The 25,011-nt window shown below is 54.6% G+C and overlaps 3 protein-coding genes across 4 annotated transcripts; 1 reads left to right on the plus strand and 2 right to left on the minus strand.

The window, feature by feature from the left end:
• Positions 1-423: 423 nt before the first annotated feature.
• On the minus strand, positions 424-8,368 carry CAPN1 (calpain 1). Its single transcript, XM_072881292.1, has 23 exons — positions 7,954-8,368; positions 7,400-7,546; positions 5,693-5,960; positions 5,406-5,475; positions 5,019-5,137; positions 4,553-4,686; positions 4,303-4,471; positions 4,108-4,191; positions 3,950-4,035; positions 3,796-3,870; positions 3,541-3,701; positions 3,281-3,459; positions 3,174-3,185; positions 2,845-3,056; positions 2,731-2,770; positions 2,591-2,656; positions 2,450-2,507; positions 2,280-2,344; positions 2,085-2,153; positions 1,907-1,985; positions 1,670-1,786; positions 1,171-1,229; positions 424-1,085 (listed from the first exon to the last, which is right to left on the minus strand). Exons 3-23 carry the CDS (start codon positions 5,957-5,959, stop codon positions 1,059-1,061), a joined length of 2,148 nt encoding a protein of 715 aa, XP_072737393.1. The 5' UTR covers position 5,960; positions 7,400-7,546; positions 7,954-8,368; the 3' UTR covers positions 424-1,058.
• SPDYC (speedy/RINGO cell cycle regulator family member C) lies at positions 7,392-16,490 on the minus strand. Its single transcript, XM_072881551.1, has 10 exons — positions 16,430-16,490; positions 15,652-15,762; positions 14,667-14,732; positions 11,642-11,779; positions 11,444-11,502; positions 11,230-11,315; positions 10,834-11,005; positions 9,643-9,893; positions 8,919-9,013; positions 7,392-7,546 (listed from the first exon to the last, which is right to left on the minus strand). The coding sequence occupies exons 1-10, from the start codon at positions 16,488-16,490 to the stop codon at positions 7,392-7,394; spliced, it is 1,194 nt and encodes a 397-aa protein (XP_072737652.1).
• On the plus strand, positions 14,952-25,009 carry SYVN1 (synoviolin 1). 2 transcript variants are annotated; one of them, XM_072881034.1, is made up of 16 exons: positions 14,952-15,090; positions 17,001-17,146; positions 17,625-17,717; positions 18,205-18,357; positions 18,444-18,492; positions 19,136-19,239; positions 19,352-19,478; positions 20,438-20,537; positions 20,626-20,691; positions 21,091-21,207; positions 21,399-21,550; positions 21,893-22,030; positions 22,122-22,235; positions 22,309-22,495; positions 22,639-22,772; positions 23,132-25,009. In XM_072881034.1, exons 2-16 carry the CDS (start codon positions 17,015-17,017, stop codon positions 23,290-23,292), a joined length of 1,827 nt encoding a protein of 608 aa, XP_072737135.1. In that variant the 5' UTR covers positions 14,952-15,090; positions 17,001-17,014; the 3' UTR covers positions 23,293-25,009. The 2 variants fall into 2 exon arrangements, with proteins under 2 accessions (XP_072737135.1, XP_072737134.1); XM_072881033.1 differs by lacking the exon at positions 14,952-15,090 and adding an exon at positions 15,657-15,724.
• Positions 25,010-25,011: the final 2 nt, after the last annotated feature.

Genomic DNA, 25,011 nt, shown 5'->3' on the forward strand with positions numbered 1-25,011 from the left:
GGGGAGGGGAGGGAAAAGGCGGGAATTTTTCCGCCCTCCCTGCGGTTTCCTCAAAGCGCTGAGGGGGGAAGCGGCGCCTCACGGGCAACGACCCGGAGAGACCGGACCGGGTCTCGGAGGGGTCGTCCCTGCTCTGGGGGGCACCGTCCCGGGCCCGGGCGGACCGACCCGGTTGGAGAGGGACCGCCCAGATCCCTGACAAGATCCACTCAGGTCTCTGACACGACTCGCCCCGGCCGAGGAGGCCCCGGCCCCGGCCCCGGCGTGTCCCCGGAACCGGGACTGCTGCGGGTCCCCTCACGCCTTCTCACCGCACTGAGGCCACAGCAGCCTCATCCTGCATCCCCCCCCCCCCCCCACCTCCAGGACCACAACCTGCCGCAATGCGGGTTTTTATTCAAAACAACCAAAAAACCGCCCAAAATGTATATATATACAACCACATATATAAGCCCTAAACATATATTAGCTATGGTTTTTTTGCACTTGGGTGGCAAAAGCGTTGCGTTGAGTGCCAGCGCTCCTCCTCAGCACCCAGCAGGTCGAGGAGGGCTGGTGGGATTCACCCTGAGGCAAGGCTGGAAGCTGGAGAGGGAGGAAAAGACCAGCAGGAAAAGAGCTTTGATTTTAATAACGTTTCTTGGGGTTTTTTTTTTCCTTATTTTTAATTTATACAATAAAAAAGCCACCATTATGGTAGCTGGTAGGCAGAAGATCCCTGACTGAAGCGCTGGGAAAGAGCGCAGAAGCAAAAGGCAATGGCAGCTGCGTTGAGGGGCCCGGAAACTGGATGAGACCTGGTGTCACCCCACCTGGGGCTCCTTCGGTAGGAAGAGGCACAAAAAACGTGAGAATTTTCCCCAAAACAGCCGTGTGAGAGGCGAGGAAAGGGGTGTTTCTTTGGCAAAGCGCAGGGGGAGCCCCGTGTCCCAGTTGGGGATGGCCGCAATGCCTTCCCCCCTTCTTTTATGCTGAAAAAACCCAAAAAGATAGGGAAAAACTGGCACAGTTATCATCGGCTCCCGCCGCGAAGGCACTTGGAGGGCTGGGGGGTCGGGTCAGGCGAACATGGTGAACTGTAGCCACTGCGGGAGGAGAAGGAGGAGGGTGTGAGGAGGGTGCTAGGGGGGTGTCGGGGGGGTGTCAGCCCCACGCAGCACCCACAGGTACCTGCAGCAAGTCAAAAGTGACGACGCCGTCCTGGTCCACATCCATTGCTTGGAAAAACCCTGTGGTGAGGGAAATTGGCGGGGAAAATGGTATTTTTTTTAAGTGGGAAAAATGGGGCAGAATTTGAGAGGGAAAGCTGGGAAAAAACAGCAGTGTTTAAGGGCAAAAAGTAGAAAAATGGGGCAGGATTTAAGGGGAAAAATTGGCGAAAAAAAACGTTAAATCCTGTTTTCCAACATTTCCCGTTAAACCTTGCTGCTTTTTTGCACTTTTTAACAGAAAAGATTGTTTTCCAACTTTTCCCTTTAAAACATGTTGGGTTTTCCAGCTTTCCCCTCAACTCCTGTGGAGTTTTCCCAACTTTTCCATAGAATTCAACAGGAAAAGCTGGGAAAAAAACCCTTTTAAATCCATTTTTCCAATTTTTCCTGTTAAATTATTTGGGAAATGTGGCAGGATTGGACAAAATGGTGGTTTTTAGGGGTAAAAAGTCACTCACGGAACATGGTTTCCAGGCGCACGAGGCAGCACACGAAGTTGTCGAAGTCGATGGCCAGGTCGGGCTCCGCGTAGCGAGTGATGATCAGCTCGTGCAGCTTTTTGTTCAATTTATAGCCTTTTCAGGAAAAAAAAAACACCTTAAAACCACCCGAGGTGGGTGGGAGGCCAGGGAAATTCGTTAAAACCGAGGCGGTGTTAACGAATCTCGGGGTTAATTGTTGGGGCGGGGCACTACCAGCTGCTTCCAGCGCCATTCGCATCTCGTAGGCACTCATGCTCCCCGACTTGTCCAGGTCGAACTTGCGGAAGATGGCCTGTGAGCCAACCCCCCCCCAAAAAAAACGGGGTCACCCATGAGGAGAGAGACCCCAAACCCCCACACTGCACCCCAAAACACCCCCCCCCAGACCCACCAGGTAGTTACGGATTCTGTTCCACAACACGTTGAACTCCACCAGCCCCAGCTTCCCGTTGCCATCTTTCTATGGGGTGGAAGGGGGTTAAGGAAAGCAGTGGGTTTTGGGGGGGCAGCTGGGGGTGTAACCCCACCCGCGGGCCGGGGAGTCCCTCCAAAAACAAAAAACCCCATCGCCGGTGGCGGAGGATACGTCCATGAGGTTGACCATGCTGCGGCAGGACTCCATGCTGAAGCCTTTGGTCCGGAGATCTTTATCTGCAAAAAATCCAGGCGTTATTTGCATTAACGAGTTACACGACAATTAACAGGGTTGGGCCTTTTTTTTCACAGCGAACCCCAAAATCCCACCCAGCGGCTCACGTTTGCTGATGATCCGGTTGAGGATGGTCTGAAGCTCCGTGACGCTGATCTCCATGTCCTACGGGAGGGAGAAGATGGGGTGTTCTCTGGCAGCCCCATGCCACCCGCTGCTGCCGCCGCCGGTCCCAGCACCCCCCTTACCGCCCCCGCCAGCTGCTTGAAGAGCTGCTTGAAGTTGTCATCGATTTGGCTTTCAGAGAGCACTTTCTAAGGGAAAAAAAAGGCTGTTTTGGTAAAAAGGTGATGCCTCAGCACCTTGCGGGGTTGTCCACCACCCTCACCTCATCCGGGAGCATCGCCTGGATCTTGTCATCCATTTCCCTGTGGAGATAATAATGGAGAGTTTGGCCTCAAGAGTCACCGGGGGTCGTTAGCGCTAACGAGGCGTCTCTTACTCGGTGCCAGCTTTCTTCTCAGAGAAGACACGGAGAACGAAGTCTCCTTCCTTGTTGGGTTCAAAGGTGGAGGGCACCACGATGTATTCCCCCGGCGGCAGCCGGAACCGGGTGCTGACCTCCCGCAGGTTGATGAACTGCTCCGAACGGGCACGCGAGGCGTTGGCCAGGAAGAAATCCCGCTTCAGGTGGACGCCCGATTTCCCCACGTGCTGCCGGAACGGGGTAAAAACCACCCAAAATAACCCGAAAAACACCCTCCGTGTTTCCTGGTTCACCGTTGCGGTGCAGTAACAGTGGTATTATCACCGCCGGCAAGTTGTACCCACCTCGGGAGGAACCTGTAGGGAGAGGAGAGGAGAGGAGAGGTGAGGGCGCACGGTGGCACCGGGTGATGCCACGTGACACCACGGTTGACACCAGGTGACACCATTACCTCATAGACGGCAAATCCGATGGTCTCCATGTCCTTGCCGTAGCGGCGCTCGCGGCGCCGGTGCTTCTGCATCAGTGCCAGCAGGAAGCTGCAACCGGGCTCGCGCCTGCCGCCCTCATCCCCGTCATCATCCACCTCCTCCAGCTGGATCTTAAACTGCGGGTTTATCCAGAAAGTGGCTGAAAAATGAGCAAAAAGAGGTTAAATTGATGCCAAACCCAGCGTTTTGGAGGTGAAACTCCCCCACCAGCAGCGCCTACCGGGGTAGTTCCTACAACCGCCAGCCGTGCTGCCGCGCCGCCATGTCCCATCGTAGAGCCGCGTGTTCCACTTGCGGAATTTGCGGGATTGGAGAGCGTCTGGTGTGAGGTTACAGATCTCCAGGCGGGTAAATTCCCGGAGGAAATCCCGGAAGGACATCCTGGAGGAAGAGGAAGCACCGAAATTCAGGAGTGGAAGTTCTCCCTCTTTTCCTGGTGCAAAACGGCCGGAAAAAGTGTTTTTTAATCCCTTACCAAAATTCACCATCCTCCATTTTCACCATCAGCTGCTGCCTCAGCGCCGGCTCCACTGCGTTCCACTCAGATGAGCTGTGGGTGGCAAACAGACCTCACCCCTAGGGCCAAGCTGCTTTGTTAATTAACACTAACGAAGCCTCGTGGTCCTCACTTATCGCTCCAGGGTCCCGTCCACTCCACTTCTCCCCAGGGATTGCGCATACGGATCAGGCCCAGGGACTGCCCACGGTAGTTGATCTGTGAATGGCACCGTCAGGGCTCATGACCCAAAAAGTGCTGTTTTCTCCCCAAAACAGTGTCGTCTCTCACCTGCTTGGCCCCTGTCACTGAGTACGCGTGTCCCTTCACCAGCTTCTTGAACGTCACTGCCTCCATGTCAAAGGCGCTCGTTATCTGCGAGGAAATGAGATGGCGGCCACATTAACAGCCTGTGACACCATGCTTATTCTAACGGTGGGTAAAGTACCCCAAAATCTTATTTTTTAATCCAAAAAAGCCCCTCACATCAATAGAGCACCCAAGCAGGGAGCCGCGCTCCAGCGCCTTGAGGATGATCTGGTAGAGATCCCCAGGGGGTTTGCGCAGGTCGTACCACTCTGTCACGCCACCAGTGAAGTCCTCAAAACCCTCCGAGGTGCTGCCGCCCGACAGCGCCTCGTAGCAGCCATTCACCCTGGTCAGCGGGAGGAAGATTTGACCGTTTTTGGGGTGGTTTGCCCCCAAAATGAAGAGGGGGAAGAGGGTGAGGGCATACTTGGCGTAGGCTTTCTCCAGCAAGGCACTCCAGAACTCAGTGCCCTCGGCAGAGTGCACGAAGAGCAGCTTGCCATCTTTGGTGGGCAGGTAGTCGTCAACCACCACGTCCAGCCACTCGCCGAATTGCCAAATCTAAAGGGAGGGGAGAAGAGGAAGAGGAGGAGACAAGGCTGAAGATAACCCCTCCCTTTTTATCCAGGGAATGGCATTTTGGGGAGAAAACACCCATTTTTGGGTCCCACAGCGCACATCCTCGCGGGGATGATTAATCAGGAAAACAGCAGCGGCACCTGCCCGGCATCGCCCCACTGGGAGATGAACCTGGCGGCCATTTTGTGGCGGGAAGCACCTGCTTTGCCCCCGAAATGGGGGGGGAGGGGACACGACCCAAAATGGTGGGGGATCCTCTCAAAATGGTGGGGGGACCCCCAAAATTTGGGGGAGGGGTAGTTTAAACATCTGACCTGGAAGTGGAAGATGCCAGCATAGCCGTGCTGGAAGCTCTGCCCGTGCGGCACCACGCGGTGAAGGAGGGTGTCATTGAGTGTGAGGGAGGCGATGGCCGCCAGCAGCCAGCAGTCACCTGCGGGCACCGGTTTCGTCTCAGTTTTGGGGTAAAAAAGGCAATTTTCTGGTCGCTCAACACCTGCCTATAGGTTTTTTACGCCCTGCAGGTGTTTAGGGGCAGCAGGCTCTGCCACAACCCACTGGTGAGAGGTTCGAACCCGCCACCGGTGGTAACGGTTGCAGCGTGCAAATGAGCCTCAATTCAGTGAAACCGTCCCCAAAAATCTCCAATATGAGACAAAAAAATAGAAAATCAGGAAAACTGAAGCGTCGGCACTCCCTACCCAGCGCTCCCTGGCAGATGTCAGTGCGCGTGGCCCCATCCACGATGAACTGTGGGCGCGAACACAGCTCCTGCAGGGAAACACCCCCAATTCGGTCACCAAAATTCACCAACATCACCAAAATTTGGATATTTACGTTTTTGCCTCGGTGCTGCCGCCGCACTGGGAGGAGTTCGCCACCATAACGACCATCGATTACACTGAGGGAATTAAAACCCAACAGGCAAACCGGGTGCTCCCCTCCGAATACGGTTAATTAGCACCCCATCGTTAACACTCTGGCTCACCGTCGGCCTCTTCCATTGGACGCCGTAGGTTTTGGCAGTGCCGGGGCCGAGCTCACGGAAGCCGAGGGAAGTGGGAACGGGCGGGAAGCTTTGGTCGCGGAAGAGAGTGCCGGAACGCCGGCATTCCTCCACCAATCGCCCGTAGTCCTGCCCCAGGTACCGCACCGCGTTCTCGTGCTGACCCAACCCCAACGCCTTCGCTCGTTGCCGTTGCACCTGCGCCGAAACGCCGGTGCAGTACACTGGCACGATTGGCTCCTCCGCCATCCTGGGGAGAAAACATAGGAAATTAGTAAAATAGAGGAAAACGAGCGTTAAAAGTTGGTTTTTCCGCCTAATTTTCCTCCATGGCGCCACCGCGGTTGGTGCCGCTACTGTGTGCTGTGGCGGCTACGCTCTCCCTCGCACCAGGACAAAGTTGGGGAGCACCTCGTGCCCCCCGTTAATTAAATCAGGGGGAGGATAATGTGTGCATTTAAAGGCATCTCTTGTTAGCAGGGGATCTAATGACGAGTAATTAGCGCAGCCTCGTTTGTGGGGGGCTTGGCCTGAAAGGGAAGGGGGGGACGCGGGGGCTTTTTAGAGCTGTGTACCCCAACCCTGTGGGCCATTTTGGGGACATTTGGGGATTTTGGGGGGGTTTGGGGTCTGCTTTAGGATCCCCACTGCGAGTGGCTTGAAAGAAAAAAGGGGATTCTGCCCCAAAAAACCCCACAGTTGTGTTTTATTAAACCCGAGCACTGATTATGATCCCATGGAGATCTTATTTTTGGGGGAAGATGCTAAAAACACTGTAATTTCCCCCAATTTGGGATCTTGCCTGAGCCGCGTGGGGTTGGTGGCAATTGGGGTGATTTTGGCGAACCAAGCGCACCGCCGTTTTAGGGTGAAAAGAGGGAATTAAGGGGGCGGGGAAGCCCTCCCACCCTTGCCGCCCCCCCGTGGCAGCTGCTCCCTGCTTGTAACCCGAGCAGGCCCAAAATAGTTGGGTTTAACCTCCAAACGGCCCCACGGATAAAAAAAAACCCCGACAATTACGGCACCGGACAGCCCCAAATGCTGACGAAACAAGGGGAAACAGCCCCAAAACAGGTCCTGCAAGTTGTGGTGTGTGTCACGGCCGCTCCCCGCCAGCACAGCCCCGAGCAACGCTGCCGGCCCCATGTTAAACCCGTGAAGACCTTAATTAAGCATGGGAAAGCTTAATTAAGCACTAATTAGAGCTACTGAGAGAGTGACAGAAAAGTGACAGTGAACTTGGCAGTGCGGCCCCCCACAAATGCGGCCGAACACGGGGGTTTCTGTCACCCCAAAGCCCAGCACGGCCCTTGGGGGGGGGGTCAGGGAGACACTAAAAACAGGGATTATGCCCCCAAAAAAGCACAAGTTGTTCCCAAAATGAGGGTTGGGGGATGGGGAGAGTCTCTAACCCATCCCCCCCACCCCCCCAAAGCACCTTTTTGGGGCACGATCGAGGCCTAGCTGACAGGGTGCTTCGCTGCATTAGGGACCCTGTTCCTCCACCCTGTTAACGAGGTTCTCGTTAACGAGTTTCCCCATTAACGAGGTTGTTCTTAACAAGTTTCCCCGTTAACAAGGTCCCTCCCTGGCACGCCTGTGCCGTGGGGGCCCCTCCACTTCCCTGCACCCCCCCCAGAGAGCAGGACCCATTTGCCCCCCCGCAGCGATAAGCCCCTCCTCACGTACACTTTTTGGGTGAGCAGGACAGAAATCGCCTCTTTTCACCCCGTTTCCAGGAGGGCAGCGGGTACCCAGTGCCCTGGCAGGTGCCGTGGGGTGAAGGCTCGGCCCGGCGACGGCGGCACCTCAGCGGCCGCTTCCCCTCCCGTTGTGCTGGGAAGAAAACACCACGGAAAATGAGAAAAAACAGCAAAACCCGCTAAATTTTGAGCAAAAACATAAAAAAACCCCAAACCACCAAAAAACTCTCCCGTTCCCCCCCCCGAGGCAGATTTAATCCCCAAAAAACTCTTTCCTGGTTAAAACGGGGCCCAGTTGCGGGGTGAGGGAGCTCCCCCCCAGCTCCCAAGCCCTTCCTAGTTCCAAGAACGGAGGAAAATGGGTCAAAATGATGGGTTTTGCCCATTTTTCCCTTTTTTTCCCCCGATCCAGCAGTGCAGGGAGTTGTATAAGCGCCGCCGGCCGCAAAGTTGAGGAGAGGGGAAGCGCCTCTTGCCTTGTCACCCTGCTGCCGGGCACCGAGAGTGGCTGTCACCTCCCAGGGGGACACGGGGACGTACCTCGCTGGGGAGGGGGCGCTCCCAATCTTGCCGCTTTTGGGTAAAATAAGGAAAAAAAAAATATATAAAGTGTTCCTTAAGCAGGAAGGCGAGGCTGGGTTGAACCCCCCGCCTGCTTCCGCCGAGACTCCTCCCTGTGCTGCTCCTCCCTCAGAGGCTGGCGGGAGGGGAAATGGGGTAAAAGTGAGCTATTTTGGGGGTGGGGGGGACCCTGGGTGAGGGGGACTCCGAGGCATTCCCGGGGCTGTTTCTGAGCTTTTTGGGTCCGTTGTCCTCCTGTGGCTGCATGTTTTTCGCCGCATTGCAACGGGCACTGGTGGCCGCAGGGCTGCAGGGCGGGAATGCTGCTGTGGGCTGGGCGGTGCTGCATGGCACACGCGTGTGCAGAGGGCTGGACATGCATGGGACACGCGTGTGCACAACCAGGACACGCATGGGACATGTGTGCAGAGGTCTGGGACACATGGGGACACATGTGTGTAGAGGGCAGGGACACATGTGAGATGTGTGTGCAGAGGGCTGGAACACATGGGGACACATGTGTGTAGAGGTCTGGGACACACATGGGACATGGGTGTGTAGAGGGCTAGGACACACAGGGACATGTGTGTACAGAGTTGGGACGTGTGGGAACAGACATATGCAGAGGGCTGACACACACATAGGACGTGTGCAGAGGGCTGGACATACATGGGACGTATGTGCATGGGGTCAGGACATATGTGTGGAGAGCAGGATATGTGGAACACGTGTGCTGGGACACATGTGCACAGGATGAGGACACACAGGGCACATATGCAAAGGGCTGGGTCATATGTACAGTGTCAGGACACACAGGAAACACACATCTACAGGGCCAGGACACAGAAGGGACATGTGTGTGTAGGGCAGGACACACAAGAAACACACATGTGCAGGGGGCTTGAACACCTGAGGACATGTGTGTGGAAGCCTTGAGCACACACGTGACATGTGCAGAGGGCCAGGACACACAGGTGAGGCCACCGCCGTCCCTACCTGAGCCCACAGGATCCGTCCCTCCGCCCTCACCTCCTGAGCTCTGGGGAGAGAGAGAGAGAGACGGCTCTGGGTTGGGGGGGACAGGGGCAGCCCCCCACATCACCCCACTTCGGGGAGCCCACCCAAACCAGCCTCCCCTCCCCCCAACCAGCCACTTCAGCTGCATTGCAGACATTTTCATATATTTTTTTCCCCCCTTCTCCACACACAAAACGCAAAAAGAACGGGTTTTTTAATACATTGCCTCTTTTCCCCTCTTTTTGCATGAAAAGGGGGAGGCGGGTCTTCGTGGCACAGTGTCACCAGGATGGTGTCACCCCCCCTACCCTGTACAGTTTTCAGCCTCACTGTGGAAGGAGGTGAGTTTTGGGGCTAAAAACAGGAAAAGTATTGGGCAATGGGTAGAAAACCCCTTTGGGGCAATTTTTATCAACTAGGGTTATAAATAAGGGAGAAATGGGACAAAATAGGGAAAATAAGCAAAAATCACTAGTTTGCACTGTAGAAAAGAGCAGTTCAGCTCTGCCATGAGCAAAGGTGGATTTTGAGTTAAAAAACCCCAATCGCTGTGAGCGAGCTGTGGAAAAAAGTGCATTCAGGGCATGATCTGGACCCAATTTCATCCTATTTCAGCCTGAATTTTTGTGAATTCAGTGAGTTTTGGCGTACTGGGGAAGCAGGGCCGGGCTCCGCCGGCGGCGCGGCTGCAGGATGAAGACGTCCTGCACCCAGGCAGCAGCATCTTCCTCCTCCTCACGGGTGCAGGCAGGCACAGGCAGGGTGCAGGCAGGGGGGCAGGCGCAGCGCAGGCAGGTGGGGCCAAGGTCCCTGGGGTCCCTGCTGTAGGTGCGGGTGGCCCCGCTGTGGTGGGGGGGCCGCTCCCGCAGCCAGGCCCAGTGCCAGGGCTCCATCGCCATCACCTGCCGGGAGGGGCCGCAGGTCAAAACCCCGTATTTTGTGGGGGGTCAAACCCTGCATTTTTGGGGGGGCTCAACCCCCCCCAGCATTTTTGGGGTGGACAAAACACACCCCCCATTTTTTGGGGGGGGCTAAAAAAAACATTGCCCCCACTAAGTTTTTTTGTGGGGGGCTTAAAACACCCTGCCTGTGTGGCATTTGGGGGGAAGGGGAAGCTAAAAAACACTGGTTCCCCGGTATTGGGGGGCACTTAAACACCCCTCCCCTAGTATTTTGGGGGGGCTTTAAACCCCCCACCCACCTGGCATTTGGGAAGGCTTTAAACCCCCAACCCCCCCCAGCATTTTTCTTGGGGGGGGCAGCTTAAAAATCCCCGCTTTTCAGGCTAAAAACACCCTAGTATTTTTGGAGGATGCTTAAACCCCCCTTGGCATTTTGGGGGGGCTTTAAAAACACCCTCACCCATCCCCCCCAAAGCATTGGGGGGGCTTTAAAACCTGCTGAGTTTTTGGGACTTAAAACCCCACATTGAGGCTTAAACCCCCCACAATTTTGAGGCTAAAAAGCATCTTGGTCCTACAACCAAGTTGGTGTTAAATATGGGTGCAAGTATCTGGCAGCAGCCAGGGCAACAGGGACGTCCACTGCCACCCCCCTCCTGCCAGGGGTGCGACCTGCCTGATCCCAAAACCCCACTAATTAACTTTTTTTTTTAAAAGGCAGTTTTCAGAAAAAAAAACAGACATTCTTCACCAAGAAAAGCAACGGCATGTGGCAAAACACAGTAAAAATTCAAATTTCATTTCTTTTTTGATTCCAAACATGTTTGGGGGAACTTTAAGGATTTTTTTTTGGGGGGGGGGGGGCGTTTCTCCAAGGATTTTTTTTTTTTTGGGTGAGATTAAGGCATTTGGGGTGTGTTTTGGCAGGTGTGGCACCGACCTCCTCACAGCAGTGCCGGCTGACAGCCGCCCGGTAGCTCATCCGGGCCCAGAGACGGTCGCGGCGGCGGAGGAACCGGGGGAAGAGCCGGCGCCAGCGGCGGCCCAGCGCCCAGGGGAAGATCTGGTACTTGTGCTCCTCCTCATCCTCCTCCATGTCGTTCGCCAGGTACCTGCAGGGGGAAAAATGAGGTGAATTCAGGGGATTTTGGGTAATTCAGCAGGCAGGGATAATGGGAAGCAGATGAAGCAGCTTGGGTTTGGGGTTTAATGCCCTTTGGGGAGATTTAATGGCATCATTAGTGCCTGGCTCCTTTAGCAAGCACTCTGGAGGAGCATCATTAGAGTCCCTGCTTCATTAACTAGGTCATTAATTAGGTCATCTAGGGGTACGTACAGGGCAGTGAAAAGGTTGATGCGGGTGTACTCGCTGGTGGGCAGGCCAGCGCGCTTGAAGTATGTCAGCGCCATTGCCAGCAGGTACTACAAAATTAGGAAAACAAACAGTGATTTTAAGGAAAAGACATTTAAGGGGAAAAAAAGCTAAATTCAGGTTTTAAAGGTTTTTTTTTCTTAAAAAATAATAAAACAGTATTTTTTGAAGGACTAACCTTATCGGAAATCCTGCAGCAGACATCCATTGAAAGGAACTCCTGCACCACATCGTCTTCTTGAAGGGGAGAAGAAGTTATCACATAAAAATAATTTTTTTGGGATAAACTCCCATTTGGGGGTTTGTAATAACGCAAGGAATTTGTTTTTCCCTCTTTTTACAGGATTTCAGTGGTTTTGTGGCTGTTAACTCTTACCCAGCAGGCTGAAGAAGGCTTCTTGCTCCTGGCGGTGTAGGTGGAGGCTCCGGGGGATGCTGGCAGGGTTGGGGGGCTGCCTGCCAGCCCCCCAAGTCCAGGTGCTGCTCTGGGGGGGTCTCTCGCTGCCCGAGGGGGCTGGTGAGGGGGGGGGCTTCATGGAGGTGGGGGAGCTGGCCTGAGGGAGAGGGGGTGGTGGGGGAATGGCCCAAAGCCCCCCCCAAGCCAGAGTGAGCCTTTAATCCCCCAAAAAGCTCTAAGTACCCAAAAAGCCTCAATACCCCCAAAAACAGACCAACCCTTTAACCCCCAAAACAGACAAGCTATCCCAATCCCCTCAAAAAACCAGACCAAAGCCCCCCAAATCAGACCAAACCTTTAACCCCCAAAGCCCCCAAATCAGACCAAACCTTCAATGCCCCCAAAGCCCCCAAAACCAGACCAGATGACCCCAAGCCCCCAAAGAACAGACCAGCCATTCAAATACCCCAAAGCTCCCCAAAACCAGACAACCCTTCAACTCCCCAAAAGCCCCAAGATCCCCCAAAAAGACTGACCCTTTAACACCCCAAAAAGCCCAAAGCACCCACAGATGCCCCAAAGCCCCCAAACTTGATCAAACATTCCAAGTCCCCTCAAGAACAGACCAACCATTCAAAAACCACAGCCTTCCCAAAAAAATCCCAAACCCTCCAAAACTGACGAAGCACCCCAGACCTCCACTAAAAAGCTCCAAATCCCCCCCAAAAGTCAGATAAACCAAACCCCCAAATCCCCTCAAAAAGCTCCAAATCCCCCCCAAAACCAGACCCCTTATTCAAGCCAAATGACACAAAAGTGAAATCCTGAGCAGCATCTCACACCCCACACAATGTAGTTTCTAAAGGGCTCATTTTACCCAAACCCTGGTGTTTTTCAGCAGTTTTGAGCATCAGGTACTGCTGGTGTTACCCACACCATCATCCCCAGTCAAGGCAGGGTCATTAGCGAGCAATAACGAAGCAGGGCAGCCCCTCTGCACCCCAACTTGCTCCTGATACCATCCCAACCACCGCGCCAAAAAACCCCACCATTTTAAGGCTCTGGATTCCTTTTCAGCCACTTCCAAGCTCTTCAGACTGCAAAAATTTAGGGGTTTAGGTTTGTTATTTTAAAAATCAGCAGTCATTGTGGCTGAGGTTACTCTGTAAATCAGCTGCTATGGGTATTTCGTAGAATAACGAGGGCTTCATCCCCAGGGAAGCCTCAGGTTGGGAGTAACCATGCTGACCTGATTTTCTCCACCTATTTACTATTTTAAGTAAGTAATTTTAGGTCAAAAATATATGTATTAAGACAAAAAATGCCTCACATTTTTATAAACTCAGGTTTAACTCATTCTTATTCCCCTGTGCCACAGGAACGGTGCAGAAATTCCCTCCTCCAGCCCCAAAACAGAGTGAAATAAAATGCTGTTTGGTTTCCCAACAAGAAAAAATATAAAATTTTCTTAAATTAATATTTTTCTAGTAAAGTTTAGGGTGCTGAATTTTGCCTTCTGCTGCTAAAATACCACACCAAGCCCCGCTGATCTCAAAACAACTCCCATTTAAAGCAACATCTCAACACACTGCACTCACACCTCAATTTCCTTGCTCCCCTCTATTTATCAATTTGCATTTTTTTTCCTCAGTATTTCATCATCTTTTGGATTATTTAAGCAGCCACACAAGGAGAAGGGAGTTTGAGAGCCGCCTGCTCTGTCCCTTGCAGGAGAAGGAAGGGATGCAGAGAGCATCCAGCCAAAACCTTGCCATCAGCCCCAAGCAATACTCTTTAAAAAGCCCTGAAATACCTCAAAAAACAGCTGCTGAGGAAATTAAACCTGTAGTTGACAAAAAAAGGACCTTTTTTAATTAAAAAAGCCAACCTAGTACTCCTGGTTTAGAAATCCAAGCTGCTTTGAAAGGGTTGGAGATGGCAGAACAGTGGCTGAGCTGCCCCCAAATAGATATTCGCTGGTTAAAATAAAATATACTTGGTTAAAATAAAAGATACTTTAACTGTGGGGAGTGCCAGTCCTTGAGGGATTTCAATGATTTTTTTTTTTTATAGCTGCTATGGGGGTCAGATGCTGAAAAGGGTAAAAAAAATAAAGGAATTTAAGGTTAGAATAGCTCTTGTCTCAGTCAAAGGGGCAAAGACAACAGATTTATCCCCTAAGAAATAAAAACCACACTTATCTTCAATAAAAAGTCAAGTAACACCTTGGTTTTGCAGGTTTTATCATCACTCCCCAGCACCCAACCTCAAACAAATGGGCGCCATAGGGAGAAGGGACACATCTCACTCCCACAGCTGCTCAACAACCACCATGAAGAGAAAATTGAGAAAATAATAAAATCCTTTTTTATTTTTCACTTCAGTAGATTACTATCACCCAGCTGCCAAGGCACAGCTTGCCACCTCCTTGAGACATAAAGGCATTGTGGTGGTTTCCTCAAAAAACACTATGAATTATAAAAAAATAACATTCAAACCAGTTTATTTGTGCTCAAGGGCACCAAAATTTGGCTTCAATGAGTTAAGAGGGGTATAATCCTCTCTCTCCCCCCTCAGAGGATTTTCCAAGCAAACAGAAGAACACTTAAAAGGCTGCACTTGCCTCCTCTCCTTTGATCCCAAGGCAGGCTTAAAAGGACACAGTACATAGGGACAGCAGAGCACTCAGAGCTTAAATCCCATCTCCATGTTCCCCTAAACATCCCCTAAACTCTTCCCTCACCGTGGGTATGAGGCACCATGCCACACTGTTCCCTCACATATCAAGGAGAAATGGGAAAATAAAAGGGTTTACAGGACTGTTTTCACCTCACAGCACCAAGGCTCAGTCTCCCCTCAGCAAACAGGGTAGAAGGGAGCAATTTTACCTCATGGCGCCCCCTTTTTCCCCCTCAGAAATGGGAGAAAGCAGAGAAATCGCCTCAGGGGAGCAACGACGACACCTCGCTGCACCCAACCACTTTTCCCGCCTTTTTCCTCTCACCTGAGCAGAGCGCGCGAAGAGGGGCGGTACGTGCGACACAAAGGAGGAGCCAAATTGACCCCGCCCCTCAGGCGGGCGTCAGCTTCTATAGGCAGTGCGACCGCGACGCCAGCCAATCAGAAGGCGGAGAAAGAAGAGGCCACCTCCCCTGCTCCCCGCCGTCACCCGCCACTGCCTGTCAAAGGCGGGAAGGCGGGACGATGAGCAATGCTAGCCAATCACAGGCGCGAAGCAGCGGAGGAGGTGTCGCTGATAGGCCGGGCTCTGGGGGGGGGGGGCAAGGGTGAAGTGGGTTGGAGGCACAGCGTGCGTTACCCCCCGCGGGGCCGGGTGAGGGATTTGGGAATTTTTTGAGGAAAACAGGGGCGGGAAAAGGGCTGTGAAGCACCTAGAGGGGACACAAACCCATCGAGTGTGACGTGAGGTATGAAAAAGGGGCAAAAAAGGGTAAATCTAGCCCGATTTGCCTCTCCCCAGGTGGCTGAGGGCGACTGGGGGCCTACTGCCAGCCCGCGAAGGGGGAAACGGCGGGTTATTCCCCCCGCCAAGGCCGCGCCGTGAGGAGCGCGGGGAGGGCTGAGGCCGAGCGCAACTCATCGCTCCCTGCCGCCCCTCCCCTAGCAACAGCCGCTGACTAACCGGCGGCCCGTGGTTTTTTTTTTTTCTGATTGGCCGAGCGCCGCGGGGGCTGGCCAATGAGAGCGAGACACGGGACCCTTGGCGTTCCCGCCCACCTAAGCGCGGCTGCGGGGCAGCTCGGACCGTACCAAGTGCAGGCGTGGGGGGGAGTCCAGCGGGTTATGGGGGTTCGTGGACCCCCACGCCGCGCGTGGGGGGCAGGCGGGGAAGGGAGACCCTCAGCATCTCTCTCGGGATGAGCCGTTATGGGGGAGTGCGGGGGGGAGCAGCGGGGAAGTGACCCCCCTCCTGGTTCCCCTCCGGGCAGCGGGTGGTGCAGCCCGGGCGGAAGTGAGGTGTCGCGCACTGAGGCGCTTCCGGTGGGGGAGCGGTCTGAGGCGGGGAGGGTTCGGTGGCGGCGGTGGCGGGGCTCGATCGGAGTGAGTGTGGGGGTCGACGACGACGACGACACCGGGGCCTGAGGGAGGGGAAGCACCGGGGGGCTTGGGGCGGAGCCGTAGCGAAAGGAGGGGTCCGGGGGGCGTGGGGGGACCGGTGACAGGTTGGGCCCCTGCTGGAGTAGGGGACGCGAGGGGAGGAGCGCGGATATGGGGGATACATGGGGCGGCGGGGGGGGAGCAGGCACATGGGGGGCACCTGGAGGGCTGGGGGTGGGGACACAAGGACATGGGGGTACCTGGAAGGGTGGGGGTATGTGAAGGAGGGCTTGGAGAGATCGGGGGTATTGGGGGCACTTAGAGGGGCAAGGGTTTGCGGGGGCACTTGGGGACGGAGTGGGGGGCACAGGTGACTTGAGAAGGGAACTAGGACATGGGGACACTTAGTGGAACACGGGACATGGGGGCATGAAAGTTGGGTCCCAAGGGTGGACAGGGTATGGGGGGCTGGGATGTGGCGGGGACATTAGGGGACACCTTGAGAGATAGGGGACATGATGCAGGGGACATGTGGGGCACCTGGAGGTCTGGGACACGGAGATGGGGACGTTTGGGACACCTGGAGGGGGAGTTGAGGGGGGACACGGTTGGGGCCTGCAGTGGGGCAGAGCGTCCGGTCTGTGGTGTGAAGGGGGACAGGGGATGTGGGAAGGGATGTGGGGGCACCAAGAGGAGGGATGGACTGACTTGTCACCTGAGGGGGTGGGAGTGGGGAGGCGGACATGGGGCTGGGAGAGGAGGGGGACATGGGCGGGGTGGACAGAGAGGTGCTGTGACTGGGCGGGGGAGTCTAGCCCCCACTGCACGGAGGGAGAGTGCAAGGAGGTGGGGAGAGATGGTGACAGGGACAAGGAGATGGCACTTGGGGGAGAGCTGGGGTTGGGGACAAGGAGGTGACATCTGGGGACATGGGAGAAGGGGCATGGGGACGCAGCAGCCAGTGACGCCGAGTATGTAGGACACGGGCTGGTGGCACTGTTGGGACCATTTTTGGGGCAGAAAAGCTCTGTTTGAAGCTGCACATTTTTTATTACCTGCAGGAATCGTTAGCGGGTTAAAAAAAAATCAACTTGTTGGCGGCATCATTAGTTTTAGGGTCTTGTTTTCCTGTTGGGCTCAGAAATCACCCCAAAAAGGGGTTAACCACATCCTGAAGGTGTGAGGGCGGCCATTTAATCCCCGGTTTTACACTAAATAGTGGGTTTTTTTAAGTGAAAATCCCTTTTTTGGTGCAATTTGATGGTTTTTAATCTGTCAGGCCGAGCCGGGGAGATGCTCTGCACGGCAGTGGTGATGGCGGGGAGCCTGGCGCTGACGACAGCGGTGGTGGCTCATGCCTATTACCTGAAGCACCAGTTCTATCCCACCGTGGTTTATCTCACCAAATCCAGCCCCAGCATGGCTGTAAGTAATTACCCACCGCTAATTAATTAATCTGCACGGCTGGGGTGGGGAATGAGCCTCCTAGCTCACATGGCAGCTTCATGGTGCGGCATGGGGGGTGGGAGCTCTCATCGCAGCTCACTTCTGCTTTTGGTGACTGAAATGGGTCGTTTTCCGTTTAACGGCGCTCACCGAAAACACTGGTGACCCCCTGGGGAGAGCGAGCGCCTGTGCCGCGAGCTGCCACAGCACCAATCGGTGCACGGGGAGGGTGGGAAGACACCGCTGCCACCTCCTCCTACCTTCGTGGGAGCCCTCAGGCAACCTCAAAACGGGGTTGAGGCTGAGCCGGTGCCCGATCGCTGTCTCTTCTATCTCCTGGGATGCAAATTCGTGGCGCCAAACCCTCCCCTGCATCCAGTTGTCACTGAAACGAGTTTTGGCTGTGCCACGGCTTCTTCCCCATCACCTCCTCCCCCTCCCCATTTTTTCCCCGCAGGTTCTCTACATCCAGGCCTTCGTGTTGGTTTTTCTCCTTGGTAAATTTATGGGCAAGGTGTTTTTTGGGCAGCTGCGGGCAGCGGAGATGGAGGTGAGCGACAGCGGGGAACGGTTTAAATTTGGCGCCGGGGACAGGCAGATCTGTTGCCACCGCTGGAGGTGGTGGTGGTGCTCTTGGGGGGGTTAAAGCCCGCAGGGATGTGCGGATACTGAAGAGTTTTGGGGAGATTTTGAACCCTGAGAGGGCTTTGGTGCCATTTGGGGGGTTTGGAAACCTGAGGGCCCTTTGGTGCTGTTTGAGGAGGGGGATTTTGAAACCTGAGAGACCTCGGGTGCCACTTTTGGGGGGATTTTGGAACCATGAGAGGCCTTTGGTGCCATTTTGGGTGGATTTTGAACCCTGAGAGTCCTTTGGCTCCATTTGGGGTGGGATTTGGGACTCCAAGAAGCCTTTGGTGCCGTTTTTGGGCAGGGTTTGAACCGTGAGAGACCTTGGGCACCATTTTAGGTTCAAAAATGGGGGGCGAAGGCTGGGGGGAAGCCCCCCATACTCCTCACTGCCTCCCCCTCTCCCACAGCACCTACTCGAGCGGTCGTGGTACGCCGTGACAGAGACCTGCCTGGCCTTCACTGTCTTCAGGGATGACTTCAGCCCTCGCTTCGTCGCCCTCTTCACCCTCCTCCTCTTCCTCAAGTGCTTCCACTGGTTGGCTGAAGACCGGGTGGACTTTGTGAGTGCCAGGTGGTGAGAAAACGTAAAAGCATAAAAAAAGCCTTTTTTGGGAAAACCTCAACCCTTTCTCCACCTCTTTTGCAGATGGAAAGGAGCCCAAACATCTCCTGGCTCTTCCACTTCCGTATCGTCTGTGAGTATCTTGCTTTTCTCCGCCCTGGGCCGGATCCTGCCCAGCCGCGGGCACTTTGCCATTTGACGCGTTGCCGGCAGCTGGTCAGGAAAGATAATTTTGGCAATGCGTTTGCATACGACCGGGGAAGAACCTGGTGCAGCGGAGTGTGCGACCATCGGTGCTCGATAAACCTTATCAGGCCAGCCTCGTTAATGAGGGAGCGTTAATGAGGCTGCAGAGGGAGCAGAATGGGGTTGCTGGGGGTTTAACGAACTCCAGCTTTGTCAGGTGGGAAAAATACGAGGCCGGATCCATGGCAAAATATATTCGTGCTTCCGGAGAAGGGAATTTAGGGACGTAAAAATCACCTTTTGAAGGAATTGGGGGGGTTTTGGTAGGACACAAGACGTGGCTCAAAGCAGAGGGGGCTTCAAATGAGACAGCCTTGTTACTGGGACGCATGAATTCAGCCCTTCTTTAGCGCAGAGCCGTTCAGCCTCTCCCTGGGAATAATGCTCCTTGAGGGTCCCACTCTTCTGGTGGGATACATTTTGGGGTGTGACCCTCAGAGCTTTAGTTTTTGGGGGTTGCCCCCTACCTCAATGCCCATTATCTTCTTTCCTCACTATCCCCTCATATGGATTTCTTTCCCCCGCTGCAGCCCTGATGTTCCTCCTGGGAATCCTGGATTTCCTGTTCGTTAACCACGCGTACCACAGCATACTCACACGAGGCGCTTCTGTCCAGCTTGTCTTTGGCTTTGAGGTAGGAGATTGCTTCCTCTTGGGGATGGACAAACCTCCGCATCCATCCCTGGGATGGACAAACGGCTCCTCAGCCCGGTCCTCACGCCCTACCGCGCTCTTCCTCCCCGCAGTATGCCATCCTCATGACCATGGTGCTCACCATCTTCATCAAGTACGTCCTACATTCCATTGACCTGCAGAATGAGAACCCTTGGGACAGTAAAGCCGTCTACATGCTGTACACAGAGCTCTTCACAGGTACATTGTCCTCTTTTCCCCCTTTTTTCTTCTCATCCCACCCAATTTTGGGGTTTCGGGGGGGCTGTCCCATCTGTGTGAGGCCCGATAAAGCTCGATACATCGTTATGAATCTCAATTAGCCATCGATCAATGAAGACATGAAGTCTAGGTGGTACTCAGCAGCACCCAAAGGTCTGATCCATCTTCATTAATGAGCTGGATGACAGGGCAGAGTGTTCCCTTGGCTGCTTTGCCAGTGACACCAAACCAGGAAGAGCTGGCTGATGCACCACAGGGTCGCACCACCATCCAGAGGGACCTTTTCCAGATGGAGAAATGGTTCAAGAAGAACCTCACGAGGTTCAACAAAGGGATGGCCCAAGTCCAACAACCCCCAGCACAAGTATATGCTGGGCAATGGTTCAACTGGGGGTTCTGGTGGATACCAGGTTGAGTGCAAGCCAACAGCAAAGGCCAACAGTGTCCTGGGAGGGTAGCCAGCAGGTTGAGGGAGGTGATCAAGGGTGGTGAGGCCACACCTGGAGACCTGAGTGCACTTCTGGGCTCCCCAGTCCAAGAGAGAATGGGACATGCTGGACAACGTCCAACGAAAGGCCACCAAGATGATGAAGGGACTGGAGAGGCTGAAAGAGCTGGGACTGGTTGCTCAGAGAGGTGGTGGCATCTCTGTCTTTGGAGATACTCGAAAGCCATTGGTCACAGTCTCAGACAAGCAGCTCTTGGTGACCTACTTGAGCAGATGGTTGGACCAGATGACCTTGGAGGTCCCATCCTACCTCAACCAACCTGTGGTTGTCCAAGAACATGGGACCAGCTGACCTTGGAGGTTCCACCCCACCTCAAACAACCTGTGGTTGTCCAAGAACACGGGACCAGATGACCTTGGAGGTCCCATCCCGCCTCAACCAATCTGTGGTGGTCCAAGAACAAGACCCTGATGTGCTTCTTTCCCCCAGGCTTCATCAAAGTCCTCCTCTACATGGCCTTCATGACCATCATGATCAAAGTCCACACCTTCCCACTCTTTGCCATCCGCCCCATGTACCTGGCAATGAGGTGAGTTGACTTTGGCACAGCCTCTGGCGCCAGCATGGCTGCCAGCATGCCATTGGCTTGATCCCACCGGTTCCTTGTCTTCTTCCAGGCAGTTTAAGAAAGCAGTGACGGACGCCATCATGTCCCGCCGGGCCATCCGCAACATGAACACACTGTGAGTAACGCGGAGAACGTGGCTTCTACCCCTTGCCAGGTGCTTTGAGCTCTGTTGGCATCTCCTCGGTGGTTGCTTTTGAGGTGGGATCCACCTAAAGAAACCCAAATTTGAGGAAAATGCCTCGTTTGCCGCATGGGAAAGAGGTTGGAAGGACCCTGTAGGGCGACAGGGTTGTGGATATCTCAAGCCCCTCCTGCCTTAATTTATCTTAATTTAATCCAATACCTTAATTTAACCAAAAATCTGGTGGATAACGGCGAGGAGGAAGGGTCAGCTGGCGGTGGGGAGGACCCAGAAGTCCCGCTACCTTGCCACGTCCCCCTCGAACCCTCCCTAAAATGGTGGGAAGGGGTTTTTTTCCCTGGCATTTTCCATCTAACTCTCCTCCCTGCACAGCTACCCCGACGCCACGCCGGAAGAGCTGCAGGCCATGGACAACGTCTGCATCATCTGCCGTGAGGAGATGGTGACGGGTGCCAAGCGTTTGCCTTGCAACCACATCTTCCACACCAGGTGGGTGAGGAACGGGGGTGGTACACGCTCTCCATCCCCTCAGTTTCGGTGTCTCCGGTGTTCTTGGTGAGGTGGCGGTGAAATAACAGCCTTGCTTGGCGGTTGTGCTGGTGGTGGTGGGTGTTTTGGGGAGGTCTTTGTCCTCCGCTGTGACATTGCCATGGGATTAATGGTGTCTGTCTCCTCTCCAGCTGCCTGCGGTCGTGGTTCCAGCGCCAGCAGACGTGTCCCACCTGCCGCATGGATGTTCTCCGGGCTTCCCTCCCGGCACAGCCACCTCCTGAGCCACCAGAGCAACCCCCACCACCGCCCCAGACTCCCCAAGTTCCCCAGCCCCCCAACTGTGAGTATCCTTTGTGCCCCAGTATCACCCCTGCGTGGTGGGACGGGTGCCACCAACTTCTGGTTACCCTTCACCGCACCAGTTCAGCCTTGCCAGGGTCGTTGACCACGGCACTGGAGGAGCAAACAGCTGGAGAAGAGGGTTGGGAGGTCAAATCCCCACGGGCGGTGGCGTGAGCTGGTGGTATTTCCGCCTGTGGCGACGTGTGTTCAGGGAAACTCCTGCTGGCACGTATAAGCCCAGTTATGTGGCATCAAACCGGTGACCTGGCACATTCCAGCTGGCTGCGGTGAAGGAAATTTGGGCGTTCGGGGCTCTCACTGCCCTCTTTTCCTTCCGCAGTTCCTCAGGGAATCCTTCCCCCCTTCCCCCCGGGAATGTTTCCCTTCTGGCCGCCAGTTGGTCCCTTCCCACCAGTTCCCGGCGTTCAACCACCAAACGGCACCGAAAATGCCGCGCCAAGCTCCGGTGCCGCGTCCGGTGAGTTTTCTCCCAAAATCTGAGGGGTCAGCACTGCTGAAATGAGGCTCCCTCCTCCCCTGCCACCTTCACATCCCTTTTGTCACCGCAGCTGCCAGGCCTGGTGACACCGCCAATGCTGGATCGGAATCTGCGGCAACAGGGGCGATGCCGGGTCTTCCTTTCCCACCGCCGTGGATGGGAATGCCGTGGCCGCCCCTCTTTGGTAAGCGAGGGATGGGGAAGGATTTTGGGGTTCATCCCCCGGGGCTCTCCCCTCACCCCTCTTCTCACCGCAGGCTTCCCGCCGATGCCGATGCCACCAGCCGGCTTTGCTGGCTTAACAGAGGAAGAGCTTCGAGCCATGGAGGGCCATGATCGGCAAAACCTGGAAGCGCGGTTACAGTGTCTACAGAACATCCACACCCTCCTCGATGCTGCCATGGTGCAGATCAACCAATACCTGACAGTCCTGGCCACCATCGGGTAATGTTGCTGAAAAAAAGGGGGGATTTTGGGGGTGTCTAGAATGGACAGACAAGATTTGGTTATGGCAAAGCTGTGCTCTGCCTAAAAACTCCCCCAAATTGCCCCCAGATTTGATTTCTTGTTTGATTTTCTCCCCCCAGGTCGCCCCGGCCCGCCACTCCCCGGCCCCCCTCCACCCGTGAGACCCCTGCTGAGGAACACACCCCCCTCCGCTCGCCCAGCAGCCCTGCGGCACCCGCAACCACCGCCACTGCCAGCTCTGCAGCTGCCGCCGGTGCGTGAGGAAACTACGGGGCGGGAGGAAACACCCTGGGAGAGACTGTCGGCACCGTTGTGGTGGGGGGAAACAGGGGTCCTGGGGAGTCCGACTGCCCCCCAAAACCACCACCGTACCCTTTTATAACTGTCTAATTATAATTTTTTCATCACCAGCTAATTACTGCGGTCGTTAATTCCTCCATTAATTAGCCACCTGTAGCCCAGGTGTCCGTGTTCTAAAAGCCGAATCCCACATTAAAACACTGCCAGGGAGCTCATCTCCTGGCAAAACACCGATCCTGAGCCTGGCTCGTGGTTAAAACTGAGTTTACTGGTTTTACCAGACGCTAAACTGGTGCCTTTCCCCTTTACCAGATCCCACCACGCCGGCGGGTGCCGAAGGCTTCACCGCCAAGGAGGAAGAGGAGGAAGAGGACAGCGGTGAAGGCCCGTCCTTGCTGGATGAACCCGACACAGCGGAGCTCCGCCGCCGCCGGCTACAGAAACTGGCATCGCCACCGGCAGCCTCACACTGATGCCCGCTGGTCGTGCTGTGGACGCCATTTTGGGGGTGCTGACCCCTCGTCCTCAGTGTTTCTGGAACCTTGGACACTGCAAGCCAGACGGCGCCCCTTTTTCTGCCTTTTTTCCCCCCATTTTCCACCAAAACCCCCGTCCGGAAACAAAACCGGTTCCTGGCTATGCCCATTGGCGCCCCTAAAACGTTGCCGATCTGTTTTTCCCTGTTTTTCCCTGTTTTCACCTCAATTCTCTCTACCTCTCCAGTGAGCCGGGGTCCAGTGTGTGTTTCAGAGCCAGCAGTTGTGTGTTTTGGGGTAACTGCACCCATTTCGGGGCGGTAATGAAGGACAGGGGGTTTGATCGTGGTGACAGTGATCAAGCAAGTGCCGGTGACGCTTGAAATTCCTCAAAATCACCTGTTTTTAACCCGAAGTCTTCTTCCAGCGCTCCTGGCTGCAGAGCGGGTTGTCACCAGTGGCACCAATGCAGCCGAAACCACCTCGAGCTGCGTCCACTTCGAGTCGCTGTGGCTTTACCGGGGTACCTGGGATTTCGAAGTGCCCCCCTGGCTTTCACCTACCACCCGCCTCATTAGCAAACGAGCTCATTAACAGTATTAACCCGTCACCCTCTGGGAAAGCTGCTTCCCACATCAAAAGATCCCCCCTTTGAAGCCCGTTGGGGGAACCACATTGCCGATGGGCACCTCTCTGGCACCGCACGGCAACTTAATAAACTGCCGAATCCTCCACTTGACCCCGCCCAGTCCCTAACTGGTACCACAGCGTGCCCAAACTGTTTTTTACTGGTTTTGCTCTGCTGATGGCATGGGGAGGTGGGTTTTTTTGGTCTCCTTTGGTCACCTTCCACCTCCCGACTGCCAAATTTTCGCCTCGTTTCCTTCACCGGCAGTCAGCAATGGCTCTGGCCCTGCGCTGGCAAGGCAACACTGTGCCAGCAAGGCACTGCCGGCGCCTTTGCTGAAAAAAATCTGGCACCGCCTCCTCTTCCACCATGTTTCTTCTCTGCTCCAGGGACGCCGCGACTCTTCAGTGCCTCTTTGAACCGAAAAGGGCTTTGAGGAGCCCAATATCTCAGGGAAAAATACCGCATTCGGAGACTGCAGCAACGGGAGCGATTTGGGGTGGAAAATGTCATTTTTTGCACCAAAACCAGTGGCAGTGAGAGGACAGTGTGGGGTGAGGAGCTGGCAGCAGGTGATTTTTTTGGGTGGGGAGGAGCGGGAGTGGTTATTTTCGGTAACAAGGGTGATTTTCTTTTCCCTGCCCTTAAATTTTGGCTCTCGTTGCCCAGAACTTTGAGCGTATTAATGAGGAATTTCATGATAATGAAGCGGTGATGGGTGACCGTCAAGGAGCCGCTTCAGGGAGTTGATTTTTTTAAACTTTTTTTTTTTAAAACATTTTGAGCCAAAATCATGAATTGTTGTGGCTGGTTCTGTTTGATGTTGGGTTTGGTTGGTTTTTTTTTTTTTTTGTGGATTCCTCAAAATTTCCTTCATTTTGGGGTGGAAACTATGGGGAAGGGGAGGGAAGGAAGACACGCAGGCAACCGGACTGGGGACGTTTGACCCCAAAACCGCTCCCTTTCACCCCAAAAGACTTTCCCTTTCGGGTGGCGTCGGCGTTGGAGGAATTATTTAATTTGTAAATAATGTATAAATTTTTAATAGCTTAATTGTAAATACAGCAGAATAAAGGTTGCAGTAAAGC

Source organism: Ciconia boyciana, chromosome 16, assembly GCF_034638445.1.
Source record: "Ciconia boyciana chromosome 16, ASM3463844v1, whole genome shotgun sequence".
NCBI lineage: Eukaryota > Metazoa > Chordata > Aves > Ciconiiformes > Ciconiidae > Ciconia > Ciconia boyciana.